Genomic DNA, 17,549 nt, shown 5'->3' with positions numbered 1-17,549 from the left:
TAACAGGTGCTTTTCCTGCTTCGCTTTTCCTCCTCTGACCCCAGCACTGTTCCTGCCAGGGCCTGCTGGAGTGTTTCAGTTGTGTTTCAGGCCATTGACCATGGTTTGAGCAGCTTCTTCATAACTGCATTTTAGACATGGTTTTCTATCTCTTGTGAAGGACGGCATTCTTTTCTGGGTGTGTATGTTCAATTAAAAAGCATGCAAATAAAAAAGGACATCTACAACTTGGCTTGCATGTGGTGTTACAGTCCAGAGAGCTCGGTACTCCTGTGAGAGTGTCTGTGTAACTGTCCATCCGAGTTGTTTCCCTAGTGAAGCTCTAGAATCCGTGCCATACTGTTAGATCCAAGGCGAAATCCTTGAGAGACTGGACGAAGGTAACTGGGGAGTAAGTAATGCTAGTTCTGCTTTTAAGAAATGTTTTTTTCTTAATTGTGTTGGCTTTCATTTATTGATTATAGTTGGAATTTAAATGTGGAGCTTTGTAAGAGGTTTTCTAAAAGTGATGTCTAGTTTGGGAGTGATTAATGTGTCCATCCTAAACTCAGAGTAACTTGGGCCATTTGGATGATAAGAGAAAGGTGGTTGGTTCCCAAGCCTTCCCTGCAAGGTCCTGCTGGTAAGTAACTAGGGAACACAGAAATAGAAAGACCAGACCCTGACTCAGTAGTTTTTCCAGTAGCCTTTTCTTCCTTGGTGTTTCTCAGCTTTGCTTTTTTAAAAACACAAACTTGTAATCAAAAATATAGTATAAATAAGATAATTTTTTTATTTTTTTTACCCAATCAATCATACTTTATTAACTTGCAAAACAGAGTATTGATAATTTTTTTGTAATTAACAAATACACAATTCCATTTGATTTGTATCACTTTAAACAGCCAGTGACACAACTGTTTTCAATAATAATAATAATAATAATAATAATAAATGATATACCGTCTTGCAGCACTGCAGAATTTTCTCAGAAATTAAGAACACTGGCAGCTCCTGCAGAAGACCCACATTTACTTCTTAACACCCACATAGTAGTAGACAACAATGTATAATTCTAGTTTTAGGAGATTCCCTCTTCTGATTCTACAGGCACTGCACAAAAGTTATGTATATACAATATGCAGGTAATACACCCATACATATATAATAAAAATAAATACATCTTTTCTTTAAAATCTGTCATGTTAGATGTAGAATAGTTTTTAAATAAAAACAACTTCATTCTTAGCTCCAGATTTTGATATTGTCTTCTGCCATCCATCGGTGTTGGTATATGTTTTAAAGTGGTGTTGACAACGCTTTTTGTAGAAGAGTTGATATAAATGTAAGATAATTTTTAAAAAGCAAACATCTGCATAAAAGTAAGAATAAACTATTATTTGCTAGAACCCACAAAAATCTATAAATTAGTATTATACACATGTGTTTGAAGCCTGTCAGAAAAATGTCCTGACTTTGGGCATGGAGACAGCCTCTGTAGACAGCTTTCAGTCCCACAGGCAGCACCTGGCTTTGATGCTGTAGCACCTGTCTCTTAGATTGTAGAAGCCATCACCAAGCTTTCAGTGCCATCCTTATTTACATGAAAACTGTGGCCATCAGACATGTTCACTGTGAGTTTATAACTAAGGAGTAGATTACCACAGGGCTGAAAGGGGATAATGGGAGGGGACTGCCCATATTTATGACTCCTTTGTATACCTGAGGCTCCAGTATTTACTGACTATATAATCCACTTTATGCTGAAAATCTGTAAAGTTCCTATTACTCTTGTATTTTTTCTTGTTAATATTAATTCTTTGAGAATTTCATACAGTATGTATTGATCATATTCACCCCTCTCTTCAGACTCTCTTAGATCCAACCCTCATTTCCCTACCCACCCAACTTAGTGTCCTTCTTTTTAAAAAGCTCATCAAGTTCAGTGTGTGCTGATGGTATATGCTGATGTGTGGCCTTCGCTGAAGCATGGCTGACCTACCAAGGCAACAAACACTGTTGATGAACATTGACTTTCCCTCTCCCAGCAGCTCTCCTTTGCCAATGACTCTTCAGCTAGCAGTGGGACTTCATGCCCACCACCCCTCTTCATCTGGGATTTGTCTGGCTTGAGCTTACACAGGTCTTGAACCTGCTGTCACAAATGTGAAGTTGTAGTGTGGCTGTCCTGCTGTGTTTGGAAAACACTTTCCTTGTAGTTATCCACTGCCTCTAGCTCTCACACTTTGTTCCCTCTCTTCCATAATGATCCCTGAGCCCTAGAAGAGAGGAGCTATTAGGGATATCCCATTCGGGGCAGAGAATGCTACGCTCTCTTGTTCTCTGCACCTTCACCAATTGTGGACTTCTGTGTTACTCTCAATCTGCTGAGAATAGAAGCTTCTCAGGTAAGGGTTGTCTCCTGTATTAGTACCCCAACAGTTCAGTTTGCTATGGTAACCGTGGACATAATGATGTACCTTAAAGGAGCAGACAACCCTTACATTGTTTTGTTACTAATAGGAAAATTCACTTACCTTGAACACATTCTAGTTTGCAGATGGCATTCATCTCAAAAAAGCCAGATCAGAAGCTTTTTTTAAGAAGGAAAAAAGGTTCTCTAGAGGTAAATGCGTGTTTAAGTTTAATTAATAATAAGAATTTTATCCATCACTATAACTAGGCAGATTGCATTGGGTGTATTTAAAGAATGGGCTCTCTAACAATGACCTTTATGTCTTTTTTTTTTTTAATGGCACCATTTAAGTTCTCCTGGTTTCATTTTGCAAATCTTCCACTGCCCATAGCAAGCTAGGAGCCAGGACTCCTGCTGACCTGAGAAACAGGTCAGCAGGAACAACTGGAGCAGTCTTCTTCATGCACAGCTTTGGGCTTAGAAGCATGACTGCCTAAGGCCCACCTCAGGAGGCCCAGAAGAGTAGGTAATGTGACAGCAGAGGCAAAAGACCACCATGAATCTCTTAAAAATACATCTGCAAAACGGTGTCTCCCTGAGGAGACATTTTACATGCTCAGGCCCCCTCATAGCTTCCAGATGTGCTGTGTACCCTCAAACTCACCATTAAAACTTGTTTCCTTGGGTCAGTGAGATGACTTAGCAAGACAATTCGGTTGCTGCCAAACCCAATAACCTGAGCGCAAACCCTGAAGCATACATATGGGAGAAGAGGAAGATGGTCTCACTCCTCTAAGCTGTACACAGAACAGAGATGAGTATTTAAAAAAAAAAAAAGCCCAAAAGCCAAAAGTGAGCAGAAACAACACTTCTCAGGATGTTTGTACCCTCATAATACCAAACTTTTGGAAAGCTGTTTTCATGCTTCAAACTGTAGGAATCAGACTTTCTAAGATTTCTAAGTGATTCTGTTCTAGCATGTGGCTCAGGTTAAAACAGTTGCTGGTAGAAAACTACCTGTAGAAAGGAAAATTGCATTCTTCTGATGCACTTCCTAGTTAATTTTACCATAGAGTAGTAAAGTGATAAAACTATTCAATACAGGGCTGACAGTCTCTTCCTTTTTCACCAGATTTTAATTTCTTCCTGATATGACCGTAAGTGGATATGTTTAAACTCCTTACTGCGTAGTAAGGAGTATGTGCACTACTTTCCCTATGTAGTCTTTGACTCAGATGTCCACTTTCTCTGTAATGAGGGTTGGTGGCATTGTTTAAGTACTCTAAGCTGTGTAGGAATTATCTTCATTTTCAAGGTGAGGGAACAGTTGCTTGGAAAGTTAAGAGTAAGGTCTTCACAGTCACATAGTTGGTAGGTAGGAGAGACAAGATTGAAACTCACATGCCAGACTCCAAATCCCATATTCATTCCATTATGAGTGGTTTCTTGCTTATTCTTTTTGTCTTCTGCCACCTTGAATCCTGCTCAATGACAGAAGACAAGTAAGAAACGCTTCTCAAGTTGGTAAAAATCTGAAGACTTGAAATTACAGTACCTTGACATGTGACTTTCTTGTAGATTATTTAATATGCACAGACGTTTTGCCTTCATCTACATTATGTACAAGTGTGCCTGGTGCATGTCTAAATTTGTAGTTAAATCTATGCATTTGCGGCTCTCCCCTCTCGTTGTTCTCTGAAGTGCTGATCTTCTAATGTAAGGCATTGCACGTGTTAAGTAAGCTCTCTACCACTGCCTAATGTCCCAAGCCCCCCTCTCTGTTTTCTGTTGTTTTTGATTACAGGAAACACAGTTCGGAAAGAGGGAATATGTTAGCTCCTCTTTTCCCAATTCTGATCACGGTTTCCAAGTATATTCCCCAAGTTCTCAGGCTTGGCCTTCTGTGTTTATCTTATTAGCAAGGAAGTCACACATTGGAGTAACCAGAGTGCCTGTCCTTAATACCAAAATGCAGCACTTGGGGGACGCATTGAGAGCACATTCCCCAGTTTCCCATGACACTGCTAGAGAGTCGGGGTTTTAAAAAAGCGTTTGTACTTTCCAGGAAATGTCTGTTGTCTAATCCTTTATTTATGTCTCCTGTCTCTTTTCCAATGGAGAAATTTTGCCTCAATTGAAACTTTGATCTGTGACGTAGGCTTGTGTTACAGTATTTATCCATCCGTGGTACTTCCATACATATGGACATACATACAGAGCCTTCCATACATACAGACATACATACAGAGCCCCACTGAGTGAGAGGTTAGACGGCCGGCTAGCTGATGAGGCCACCACCATGGCAATAAGCAGTAATTGTTTGGAGGTTATTCTTGTGTTTTGTTGTTTACTTTCTACCTTCTCTCATCGTCATGTATGCTATCCTCTGTGTAATCATTTGCTTGTTCTGCTGTGTTCCAGTTTTAGATCAGAATATTACCTAGAGTACGTTCCATTTCATTTGTCCAAAGAAACGCCCTTCTAAAATCATGTACGCTCATGTGCGTGTTTGTATGCACGTGCATGTGGTCATACATTGCTTAATGACAGCTCATTCTGAGAAGTGCTGTTAGTCCATTTTGTCATGTATGAATATTATAGGTGGTCCCTTAGGCTAGATTAGCCAGATCAATCACCTGGTATAGATCTTGATAAAAATCAAAAGATGTATTTGAGTAGGCTGTATACAAAAAACATGGCATATTTTTGTATAAGACATCTTTTTAAATGCATATGATTAAATGCATAATATAAAATATAGTAACCAGTAATAGCCATTATTACCAAGTATTTACTGCACAACCTGAATATAACGGCATTCTCATATGATCCGTTCTATATATTTGCTTATATCAGTATTATCATAAGCACATAACTGAATTGTGCTATGAGGTCACCATAGTGATGATTTCACTGGGTGATAGGAATGTTTCAGTTTAATTAGACTCTAATGGGAACACCTTTGTGCATGCAGCACGTCATTGACCAAAATGTCATTATGTAGCACATTCCTGGATACACAAATCCTCTTTGCCAGTTTACTGTCTATAGTAACCGTAGTTGTGAAATGTGGTAAATGTGTCAGTACAAGTCATGAAACACTGACAGATTCTTAGTTGCTGTTTCCATCTTCCGTCTCTGAGGTGAGGAAAGCGAAGCTCATAGTTTTCTGTTTCTTCTGGAGCTCAGCAGAGAGGTGCACCCAGTTTTGGGGCTGCTGCCCTGTCCTGGATTAGGCATGTGCTGTGTGATGGTCTGGTTTCTTAAGCAGCACTGCTTGCTGACTTCTAAGACATTTACATTTACAAATAACAGGAGCCTGTGCTAGAAGCAGTCACCTCCTGTCGGTGGGTTCGAACTAACATGCCTTTCCTCTTCCCTCTCCATAGGGCAGAGCTTGGGTTACGGCTTTGTGAACTACATTGATCCCAAGGATGCAGAGAAAGCGATCAACACTCTGAATGGATTGAGACTTCAAACCAAAACAATAAAAGTATGTTCACAATTTTTCTTAAATTTACTTGTAGAATAAGTGGGTTTTGTTATTTATTTGATTTAATTATTTAAAGTTTATCTGTACTTTTTTTATTTGGGCCTCATTAACCTGTCTGAGTTATACAGTGTAATATTTTTGTGCATATTGAACAAAGGAGGCAACTTTAAGATTGTATGTAAACACTTATATTAGCAGAAACAGCAACAGTGCTCCCAGATATGTACTCTGTTAATTCCTTTTACAGAGACTCCTTGACCTGTTACTGGAGAGATTATTGAACTTGTCTAAACAGTAGTAATTAGAGTTGTAAGCCAGTAAGACTCCGTCATGTCTCTCACCTCTGCCCTTGACCCAGACTGTAACTGTGCCATCTATGGATATAGATGGGTCCTAGTGCCATCTAATGCAGCCCTTTTTTATAGATACCAAACTTAAATTTCATACATTCTATCAACAATAAAGTATTACTTTTTCCAATTCAACATACAAAACTATTTGTGGTTACGCACAAGCAAGCCGGATCTGGTAGTTGGGTTTTTGCTTGACTCGGTCCTAGCAGCTTTCCGAGGAGATGGACTGTCTGGAAGCTTACCTGGTACACAGGTCGTGCTTCCTTTGACGATGTACACGTCATTTTATGGATATTCTTCTGCAGGGTTATATTTTAAAATCCTTACCTGAATTCCCTGGATAAGAAGTTGATCCAGTTTCAAGCATAGATTTCTTTTTCTTTGGCAAATAAAAGTAATGTTGCCTCTGGCGAATCTAGCCCGTGTCATCAACTCACTCCCTCCTGCCCAGTGTGGACATCTCATATCAATCATGGTGCATGCTCGCAATTGCTGAATTTAGGTGTGGCTACCCAGTATATTTCAAGATAGTGTTCCAGACAGTCTCTATCAATTGACTCAGGCTGGAACTTATTTTCTACCCATGATTTAAGAAGCCAACCTACACTAGAGGCTAAGAGGTGAGAAGTTAGTCAAGACTGACTGGTATCCATCTTGCTTAGAGGCTTGTCTAGAAGAGGGATCTTAAAGTGAAGTCTCATCTTTGTGCTTAAAGTAACTTCTCTTAGGATTGACAGTTAAGGTGATTTGTTAACCCTGGGTCGTTTTGACACCTCATTCTTTATATTTATTCTAAGAAAAATGTCTGTCAGTGCTTTTCATCTAAAGGAAACGCATGATGGTCTCCAAATATACTTAGAGGTGTGATGTCCGAGAATTCTGGGTGTTTCCAGTAACAAAAATGTCTAAGGAGACAATGTATCCTATAATCAGAAAAAGAACTGCCTATTGTATTTTCAGAATTCTAAAAAGAATCTTCGAGAAGTTTAAGATGATAAAGACCTAAGTTGGTTTTGATCTTTTCTTTAATCTGATGCTTCACACTTGTCTGCTTAATCTTCCCCCATGTCAAATGTTCAGGTTTTTAATAGTGATAATACAGTGCCCTGAGTAATGGTGCCCACTATCTAGCTTTCCTCAGGCTGTTTTATGTATTCTATGTCCTATGGATTTTTGTAGGCTTCCTCTTCCTTAACTAAAATGATCAGCAATCCTGGAAATCAATTGCTTTTAGTGCTGACAGCCCAAGTTGTTGTTAAAAAGAAAATGAAATGTGATTGGGCTGGCTCATCTCAGCAAATGACCCTTTTCCTCGCTCCAGAAATAATCACCCTTATTTCATTCTTAGTGAGTCACTTCTTTTGCCATATACACTGCATGCTGTAAGGTCCCAAGAAAGGTAGAAATGCAGAGGAAGCAGGTCAGTATATGAGAAATGTACTCAGTCTTTTCAGAAACCACTGATGACAGCTGTTCCCTACTGCCAGTGGTCCAGCCTTCTCTCCTCAGACCCAGCTGCTTGGGCTGAATGGATAAGCAAGGACAGTAATGCTTTGTGGATTTTATACTGTGACATCTGCTACTTGTGACTTTCTGAGATTTAGGAGGGGTGATGGGCAGGCAGCAGGTTACTTCTTTCCCTGCCCCCATTTGGTTCTTGCAAAAATATCAGATAACAGCTGGTATCCTCAGTTTGGCCCAGTTTTCTCTTGAGAGGCAAAGCAGACCATTCTCCAGAAGTAGATTGTACAATTTTTGTCTATATTGGTATTTCTATTTTTCCTTTTTCTTTTCTATTAGACAGGTTTTATGTTCTTATTATGAAATCTCAAGTGTGTTTCTTCTTGTATTCACTGTTCTCTGTGTGATCTGGAAACTACACTTAAGCCTTTAATCCTGATGGTGGCTGTCAGACTGATCTTACCATTTCTCACTTCTCAGAGAGCCCCTCTGCCTTTGGCTGCTGTCCTGCTAGGTTGTTCCAACTCCTGTTGGGTTTGCTGTGTTTGAACTCCATGCTCTCTACCCACATGTAACCACAGAAGCCTGGGGTCCGCATGGTCCAGCTGTGGTTTAGACTCATACACTACTCTCTCTCCAGTAAGTGTGGAGACCTTGGTGCCCATACAGGTTAGCCAAGGTTGCATATTTGAAGACAGCAGTAACTATTTACTTCTAATATTCCACCAAAAATCTTGCCATTACACCATACTTTTCTTTAGAGGAAAATATCTGCTTTGTATATAGTTCCTTATAATGACCTTTAAGATTCTCAAATATTGGACTTTGTTCTGTTCTCCACGCCACCCACCATATCAGTATGACTTCGGTAATTCGTGATTTTTTTTTCTTTTAATACTGGTGTAGTGACTGAAATACTGAGAAAGAGGGTTTATCAGCCCAGTAGGGCTTTGTGTAATAGTTGGAATGTCAAATGACATATATTTGCTAGTTCTTCAGTGAGTTAAACTCCCTCAGGCCCCACAGGAATCTAAGGTATTTGTTACAATGAAGTGGGAGGAGTGGTTTTGATGCACCTGTTCTGGAACCAAAACTGTATTAGAAAAGTGACCCCGGTGATCAGCCATCGGCATGGCAGTGAGCTGCTCTTTTGAACGGGTGGGTCATCTGCAGAGCTGTCACTTTGCACACACAGTTCCTTCAGCCTTTGTGGTCAGTTCTGTTAGAGTAAAATATCTGTCACCTGGAGTTCGTTAGGTGAGTGGTCTGCGCTGTAACTTACAGTTCAGTCTTCACCTTCAGGAAGAACGGCTTGGAATCAGGAAGTCCAAAGCTGTCATTTCAGGTTAGCGTGGTATCACTTTATTTTGAGCAGCACTGATATGCTTAGTCTTCGGTGTCATTAGTCACATTTCTGGATTGTCCCATGCCTCCTAGGGAAATGTGTTTACAACATCCCTTGCTAGTAACAAGTGATGGGTTCATCAGCAGCATGGTGCTTACTAACCTCTGCCCATATTATTCTATTGACATAGTAGATAACAGCTGGCTGTTCCCAGATGTTAACATCTAATGTTAGCAAGGATAGGGAAAAGATGTGGTTTCTGTGCAGTTCAGACAGTAAAGTTCCAAAATATTCTGAGGGCAGTATAAGAAATTACATGCTGGTGTGAGGGTATCTTTCATCAGTAGTCCTCCATTGCCTATGGGAACTATCTATGGCCTTCTCAGGTGCTCAGGGTTTGTTGACTACCAATCATCATGTGCTTTCCTGCCTAACTTTTAAGGAAGCTTATGTATAGATATGATCTGAATAGTGGGCAAAGCACACAGTTTAAAGCCAGTATATTTGCCCATTGTCTGGATTAATGTGTCAGATATCAACTCATGAGTAGAAGAAAAATGATTACTTCATAAAGTAAAACTGTTCATTTCTGAAGTGTCCGTATATTCTCTTACATGTACTCAGGAAGGACGAATGTGTGCAGTGATACAAACCATTGACCCAGCATATCTCCCAGCTTCTGGATCAGTAGGATGTATGAAATGTTATTTTCCAGAACTTGAACTCTGTCACTGGAACATAACTTTATATTATTGTTAGATACTATTCCAGAACCCAGCCTCTACCTCCACAGAAACTCGTTGAAGTATGGCAGCCTGGGAAAGTGCCCCCCATGTATTCTTTCTTTTTCCATAATTATCCAAGCATGGAGCAAACTAAAAATTATTTTTGCCTAAAAATTATTAACTAACTTATAAAAATATGGAATATCTTTATTAAAATAATTAAACTATTTAAGTACATATAGAAAATTCTCTTATAAAAAGTAGAGTATTCAATATTAATAATAAGCTATTCCTTAAAGTGTTCAGTTTGACAGTGATTAAGGTAATCTAATAAACTTTTATCCTGAATCCTTATATTGCTTTTCAAATTTTAAAGATTTATACTTTTTACTATTTCTAATTTGTAAAGTTAGAAAATGTCACCTTTTCTTTCCCCTACCTGTTTAACAGGTGATGGACTCAACATTGGAAATGTAAGCCTCTGTTTCTGACATCTTTCTTGGTTCACCTGGGTGTGTCATCCTGCACAAGTCTCTCAGTCTTTGAACTTCCATTTGTGTCTGTAAATAACTTGGAGCTTGACCTCCCCAAACCAGGAAATTTAAATTAATCGAATCTTGAGACCCCAGGGTGCTGACTGATGAGCCAGCACATAACAGGACATGCACAGAATTCTCGGAAAGGATGTGTAATGTTCCCGCCAGGCACTGATAGGTGTTGTATATAAAATGTGAATGGGCCCTACTCTCAAGGTAGCTTACTGTGTGTATATGGGAACATTAAGAAATCAGGAAAAAGAATGGCATCCAAACCATTGGCTGTGTTTGTGTGTGCATGTGTGTGTGTGTGTGTATAGAGGTGGTAGTGTGTGTGAGATAAAGAGACAGAGACAGAATATGAGAGAATTTGAAAGAATGAAAGTTTGAAGCTGACTTGAGATGCCATGTTAAATCTACTATTCCGTTTATTTATTGAGTCAGGGTCTCTCCTTGAACTCAGACCTTGACAATTTGACTAGTCTTGTTAGCCAGTGTGCCTCTTGAGTGCTGGAGTGGACTCTCTGCCTGCCCAATTTTTTTAGGTGGACTTTGGGGAATCCAAACTTAAGTCCTTATAGCCTGTTCTTAATAGTGTAGCCAGTCCCCATCTCCCTATCTCTCCAGTCGTTATAGGTAGGAGATATTCAACTGTAATTGATAAATTTATGTTAGTAATTCATAATGATATTTAATTTAGATTACTATATACTGATTATATATGTGTTTGGGAGAAATACAGACTCTTTTTATGGGGTTAGTCTAATAGAACATGAAGAGAAAATACATGTTTTTTTCGTTGTTCTGTTTTGGAAGCACAGTGACTATCTACAACTAGCCCTTTGCAGTCAGCCTTTCATCCTGATGGCTGGACAGTTTTGACATCTGTCTTCCACCTCTTGCATACTTAGTGCAGCTTGTGTTGGGAAACCCTTTGCTAAATGTAGCCTCCTTTTGCTACAAAATGATTGAGATGAGTTTGGGTTTCATTATCATTATAGATTGTTTAATAACATTGAATTCTGACTATTGGAAAGTATTCTATCTATTATATAATATGATCCTACTATAGAGTAGGTAGAGGGGGCATGGAAGCCGTGCAGAGGACTTCCCAGTTGGCAAGTGCTCTGATAAAATGACTGGAAGCATATTTCTGGGACATTTAGGACAAACCACATAATGTTGATAGGTCATGAGGAGATGGAAATTTGAAGGCAGATGTTAGAGGAACCACATAGAATTTGCTAGTGAAATGTACAGAAGAGCCTGAAAATGACAAGAGATAACAAATGATGAGTACTGTGCAAAGGTGACATTTCCCCTCTGTGAGGGAGATTGACAGAGTTTAGGTCATTAACAGCCACGGGATTGGACCTTGATATTCATTCTGAGAGGATGTTTGTTTTGTGTCTAGACTCCATATTTGTCTGATATCTTAGAGCATGTAGAATTTTTCTGACTGGAGTACTTTATTGTTGTGATAGTCAAAGTATAGGATTTGTGAATCACATCATATAACGGGGCCCCTTCATTTCAAAGCTTTTCTGTAGACCATTATTTGTCCTTTCCTTGTGAAGACCACAAACCTCGGAGATAATCATTTGAAGTATAGGTTTCAAATTTGCTGGACATCTATTAGTGCTATCTTAATAAACATCACTTATTTTACCTGTTCAGATCTTTGTCCAGTTACAAAGCCAATAAAAAAAGAAAAAAATGGGAGGCGGGGAAAGAGTGCGGAAAAGGAGCAGCGGTGAAAGCTGAGCAAATGGACTGCATTGCCTTTAACATAAGCAAGATAGGCCTAGTGCCTGCTTTCCTAGTTATGGTTTGGACTAATACAATGGTTGTAGAGCCATGTTTCAACTTCTTCTGGGCTATTTGATACATCTAATTGTAAAGTTCTTCTATCTATATAGAATCTATTTTATAAAGTCCTTTGATGAGGCGAAATAACAGATGACCTTATTAATGAGTTATTTTATATGAGCTATCCCCCATGTTTCATCCGACTGTTTCACCTGAGCCATCCATGATTTCTCTGTTGTCTATAGAGCTTTGTCCAAATAGCCAGAAGAGTCTCCCTCACCCTCACCCTCACCCTTGCCCCGACTTTTCCCATCTTTCCAGGTGAGAGTTAGATGAACATTTGGGAGTTCCCAGAGGGCAGTAATTTTCCACTCTTTGACTGTATTTTCTTTGGATATCATTGTGTAGTTGCTAGAGAGGAAGTGAGCTCATACAGATGGTGGGTGGGGAGCAGGTCCATCCTCCTGCCACTTAGTGGACCATGGTGTGTGAGGATTGTGGCATTCTCAGTGATGGACCGAACTTGTCTTCCTTGGCAGGAAGTTTGATGGGTCATTCTGTTCTCCAAGCATGCTCTCCAGGAGTGTCATGGCGTTGGGAGATGACTCTGCTTGTGTGTCAGGTCTAGCTTAGAGCATGCTGGCAGTTTTTCCTCTATAGCCAGCCTAAAGAACTTAAAAGGCTTTTATAGCTACTTCCATTGGAGTGAAAGGGTTAACACATATTTGAGTACACCTGTCCGGAGCTGAGGGAGAGGACATGGAAGTCATACTTGAACATTGACATTGGGTTAGGAAATAGCTCATGCTGTTTTGGCTGCATTTGCTGTTATTTGCTTGTATGTGTTTTGTGGTGGGGATTTTCTTGGCAACTTAATACATCTAGCTGACGAGAATTTTGAATCATTTGACCAACTGGTCTTTTTAATATAAAAAAGAATGAAGCTCCTGTAAGCCCTAGAACAGTGTGGATCTATTTCAGTTTGGGTTTTAAGGTAACAATAAGAGAGGAAAATCTGAATCTGATTCACACAGGTCAGAAAATGGCATCCTGAGCAAACCTTTTAGTCCACCTTCCATGCCTTTTGCAGAAGAGGCATTTCTGTAAGGCCTTGCTAGCTTGGCTGCTCTGATTTCTGACTGCTTATGAGCAGGGTTGAGTTGTAGTTTTGTTTAATTTATGAGGCACAAAAGCTAGTTCTCAATCTTTTTAGCCTGTTCTGAGCAGCTGGTTAGATGGAGTCGGGTACTTAACTTCAAGAGTCCATCCTTCCTTCTTTGTCATGCCTGCTTTTCACCCTAACGAATAACTTGTGAATGAACTGCAGCAGTCACGCGCTCGAGCACGTGAGCGTGAGCTGGGGTTGGGGGGAATGGTGCGGGTTTAATCCTTCCTGCTCAGGCTCTAGGGTAGCTAATGATGGGCCCTCAGGTAAGTGACAAGAAAGAAGCAATTGGACTGCATCCTGGAAACAGCTGATCCAGATAGTTTCCCGTGAGAATTTTAGTTACCTGTATTTAGAACCTTTATGTTCATGCTTGATTTATTTTTATGGCCCTCCTTACACACCTAGAAAGGTTATAGAGACAACTACTTTGTAAGGATGAGGACAACAGGAATTTTATGATTTCACAGTTTCCCAGGCCCTGGCCAGGCTGTGGGGCTCCTGCAAATCCTTGGAATCAATAGATGTACTTTGACTTATTCAATTTTGCATTTGGTGGTGATTTATATCCCTATAAATGCTTCAAAGTCACAACATGGGAATTGGCTCATTCAGAAACTAACATTAGAAGATGACAAGGGGACCTGGTGGCTCTGATTTTTATGAGCTCTCCAGGAAACCCTAACAAACGAGGCACAGAGTTTGAACATTATGAGTTTCAAATCTTTCTGATAAGGGACTTCCAGAACTTCTGTTTTCCCACACAATCACTAGGATGGAGTGGTTGACAAAACACAGATTTATAGTCACCAGGAGTTACTGATCTGATCACTAACAGACCCAGGCCAAGGAGAATGTTACTCTAATAGCTGCCAGGAATGGTTCTTAGGCCTTGGCCTCATCTAAGAAGTCTGGGTTAGTGAAACTTTATAATTCATGTTTAGTATACGCATGCTTATTTCCAAATAAATATTGATACAAATAACAAGACCCCTATTATGGGTTATATTACATAATCTTTACAGTAGAGCAATATCCATTCATTAATAAAATGCTAGAATTATTGAAGAAACAATAAATTTTCCCCCTGCATAGTTAGCTCCTTTTCAGAGTATTTACTTCATAAGTAAAATATCATTGTTTCCTATGTATCTTTTGTGGTTGCTTGGGTCTTCATGGTGGTCAGTGAAGATGCTATTGTTATGAAAGATAATTTTGTAATTCATTATAAGGTCATATCACCTGCACCTGTTCCTGTCTGTTCACCCTTCCTTAGATTCTATTTTTTTTTTATCTTTTTGCCTAGGGCTCCCCGGCAAATGGCAGTTTGTTACATTATTACAAGAACTGTAACATGCTGAAAATAGTTTTTAAAGAAAGGGGTTGGTGTCTGAAACCTTAACTAAGCTCATTTGATCTGTAAACTGAATGTTGTCCCACAGCCACAGCTACATGAAAGCAGTATGCAGGTTTGCAAAAGCCTTCTCAGATTTGCCGGGTGGGGGAACAGATTTGTAAGAAATTGTCAAACCCAAACAATACTTTAGTGATCTTCACTAAGCAGTGTCTTGAGGGAATTGTGAAATTTGCATAGTCTGCAAACCCCTGGTCCACAAAGTCAAGTGAACTGGGAAGGTGAAGGCTAACACACCTCTCACCTCAGCACTTTGTCCTCTGATTACTAAGGAACATTGATCCACCAGCAGCAAAGGGGAGGCTATTTGGAGGGTTAATTATAGCTATGAGTGTTATGGATGCTATCAATCAGTGAGACCAAAGGAAAGGGCTTGGTGCCAGAGCATTCTGTGTAGTTAAATACCACAGGATGGGATTTTGAAGGTGAAGTCGGGTCTGAAGAGGACGGTTTATCTCAAAACAAGATAAAGATGGCGCACTTCCTTTTTCACCCCCCCTTACATTTCTGGAGATGTTCCATGGATGTCTGAGATGCCATCTATTTTGTCCTGTGAAGGTTGTCATTTTTTTCTATAAAACCTCGGTTGTAAAATCTTTACAACTGCCATGAGACAAGCTTTAGGAGTACAGCAATTATTTTTGTTAAAGTGCTTTGTGCGGAAATATGTAGCTCAGGTGTCTAATAGACATTTGGAGAATGGTGGGTCTTATCTTCGAATTAAACCATTAGTCTTGCAAATAAGTTCATTTAAAGAAAGTTTTCCCATGGTTATTCTCCAACGTGTGACCATTTTGAGACTGAGAGTACTATCTTACTGTTTCCAGTTATTCCCCATCGGTACTGAATACATTTCGCACAGTCGTATAACTTCAATCATGTCTACAGAACACAGGTGGAAGAACTTCCCATAGCTGCATATTTTCATCAATATTCATTTCCCCGTGCCACATGCATGTCTTCCTCACACAAATTCTCACCTTGTCATATTTAAAGGCTAAGTATTGTAGGCAAGTCCAGGTTGTCTCCTGCAACTGATGAGAGAGTTCTGCTTGTTCATTTGATTATTGTTATTTTAAATGCTTATACAGTGTGTACTGATGGAGACTTACTACAGACAAGCAACCCATGAAGAAAAATAGTCTTGAAACTATTAGCATGAAAATATGTGTACATGTACCCAGTAAGACCTCCAAACATTGTCTCCGATGTTATGTGATTTACCTACAGTAAAGATAAGGGGCAGAAGTTATATTTATATTTGAAAATGTGCTTACTACTTTTGTATAATCAGATACTTTTTAATTAAAAGAAGTTAATGTGTGTGTGTGTGTGTGTGTGTGTGTGTGTGTGTGTGTGTGTCCAGGAAGGGGACATGCACATGTCACAGCATGTATGTAGTGGTCGGAGGACACCAATGCTAATAATAATGCTTTCATCAATTGGGGGTGTCCATATTGGTTACATTTTTACATGCAGAGATATTTTAGAAACTTAGAAGACATTGTTCTGTTTTGTCTCGGGAGTGTCTTTGTCACAAACACTCTATTTGTTACAACCATGGAAGGTCCTTGTTAAGCTATTTGCCTGTATAGTCAACAGTAAAGGGGCCAGAATTTATTCCAGCTGCCACACCTGAGAAAATAGGAACATTTGTACCCTCTTTTTAAACTGATACATATGGATGGGATTGGTTCCATTTAACCATGTTTAGTGACATGTTCAGAGGCTAAGTATATGCCACATGTGAAAGGAAAGCACATTTGTTATTTCTGAAGTTGCTAGTTTGCGTGACACAATCCTTACAACTAGTATGTTTTTGTTTTTCTTTGGCCATTCCATGTTCTTAGTATTATCTGTCATGAACAGTGTCTTCTGATCAGTCACTCTCATCTTTATGTTGGAGCTAAGGTCAAGTGCCTTGACTTTTACTCAGTGAAATTTGAAACTGCTACAAGGCTGAGAAATCTTAGTGTAAACAACCAGTTGTATTTTAAATGGTGCATGATTTTCAAAAGAGGCAGAAGCACTTGCTGTAGGAGAGCCTGCATTGTAGGTATATTTCAATTGGTCTTATGTCAAGATTCTTCATTTTTCTTTTTTTTTTTATAATGCTGGCTTGCCTCCAAAAATTAGATTATTTTTTAACACATAACTTAAATAAATCTTGGGCATTAGTAGTAGAAGAAATTCTGTACTTGTACTAACCAAGTCACCAACTTTGATGTGTTTCATATTTTTTAAATACCGTTTAAGCAGTGGTGCACACCTTTAATCCAAGCACTTGAGAGGCAGAGGCAGAGGCAGAGGCAGGTGGGTCTCTGACTTCAAAGCCAGCCTGGTTACAGAGTGAGTTCTAGGACAACCAGAGTTATACAAAGAGAAACACTGACTCAAAAACCAATCAATTGAACAATCAGTATACTTAAAACTTTATGTACTCTTTAAACTTTGTTATTATTATTGTTGTTGTTACTATTATTATTAGTCCACACACAAGGAGGTCAGAGGACAATTGTGTGGAGTGTGTTCTTCCTTTCTGCCTTTATGTGGATTTCAGTGGTTGCATTCATCAGATCTGAATGACAAGTGCTTATACAGAGCCCTCTCGTTCATGCATGTTTCATAGTTCTTATATATACACAAGAGAACATTTAGTTTATCAAAGCAGAGTTTCATAGCTTCTTAGAGTGTCTCTTCAGGTGTCACCTTGGCAACAGCTGCTCATTCTCTTGATTGCCATCTCACTAGTTATTTGTGAGTTCAAAGGCCATGTTTCAACAACTAGTATAATGAAAAACACACAGAAAAGAAGTCGCATCTCGGAATGAAATATCTGTATCTCTTCGCTGT

General features: G+C 39.4%; 1 protein-coding gene across 11 annotated transcripts in view; it reads left to right on the top strand.

Annotated features, from left to right (window-relative positions):
- Positions 1 to 17,549, top strand: part of Elavl2 (ELAV like RNA binding protein 2) — a 150,035-nt gene that overhangs the window by 113,331 nt on the left and 19,155 nt on the right. For all 11 annotated transcript variants that reach the window (XM_087660597.1, XM_087660600.1, XM_087660598.1 and 8 more), the window contains 1 exon segment: positions 5,785 to 5,888. In XM_087660597.1, the coding sequence (XP_087516723.1) occupies positions 5,785 to 5,888 (104 nt within the window).

The sequence above is a fragment of the Rattus norvegicus genome, chromosome 5 (assembly GCF_021556685.1).
Source record: "Rattus norvegicus strain SHRSP/BbbUtx chromosome 5, alternate assembly SHRSP_T2T, whole genome shotgun sequence".
NCBI lineage: Eukaryota > Metazoa > Chordata > Mammalia > Rodentia > Muridae > Rattus > Rattus norvegicus.
Note: the sequence above shows the minus strand (reverse complement) of the source record. Positions and strands in the feature narration are given on the sequence as shown.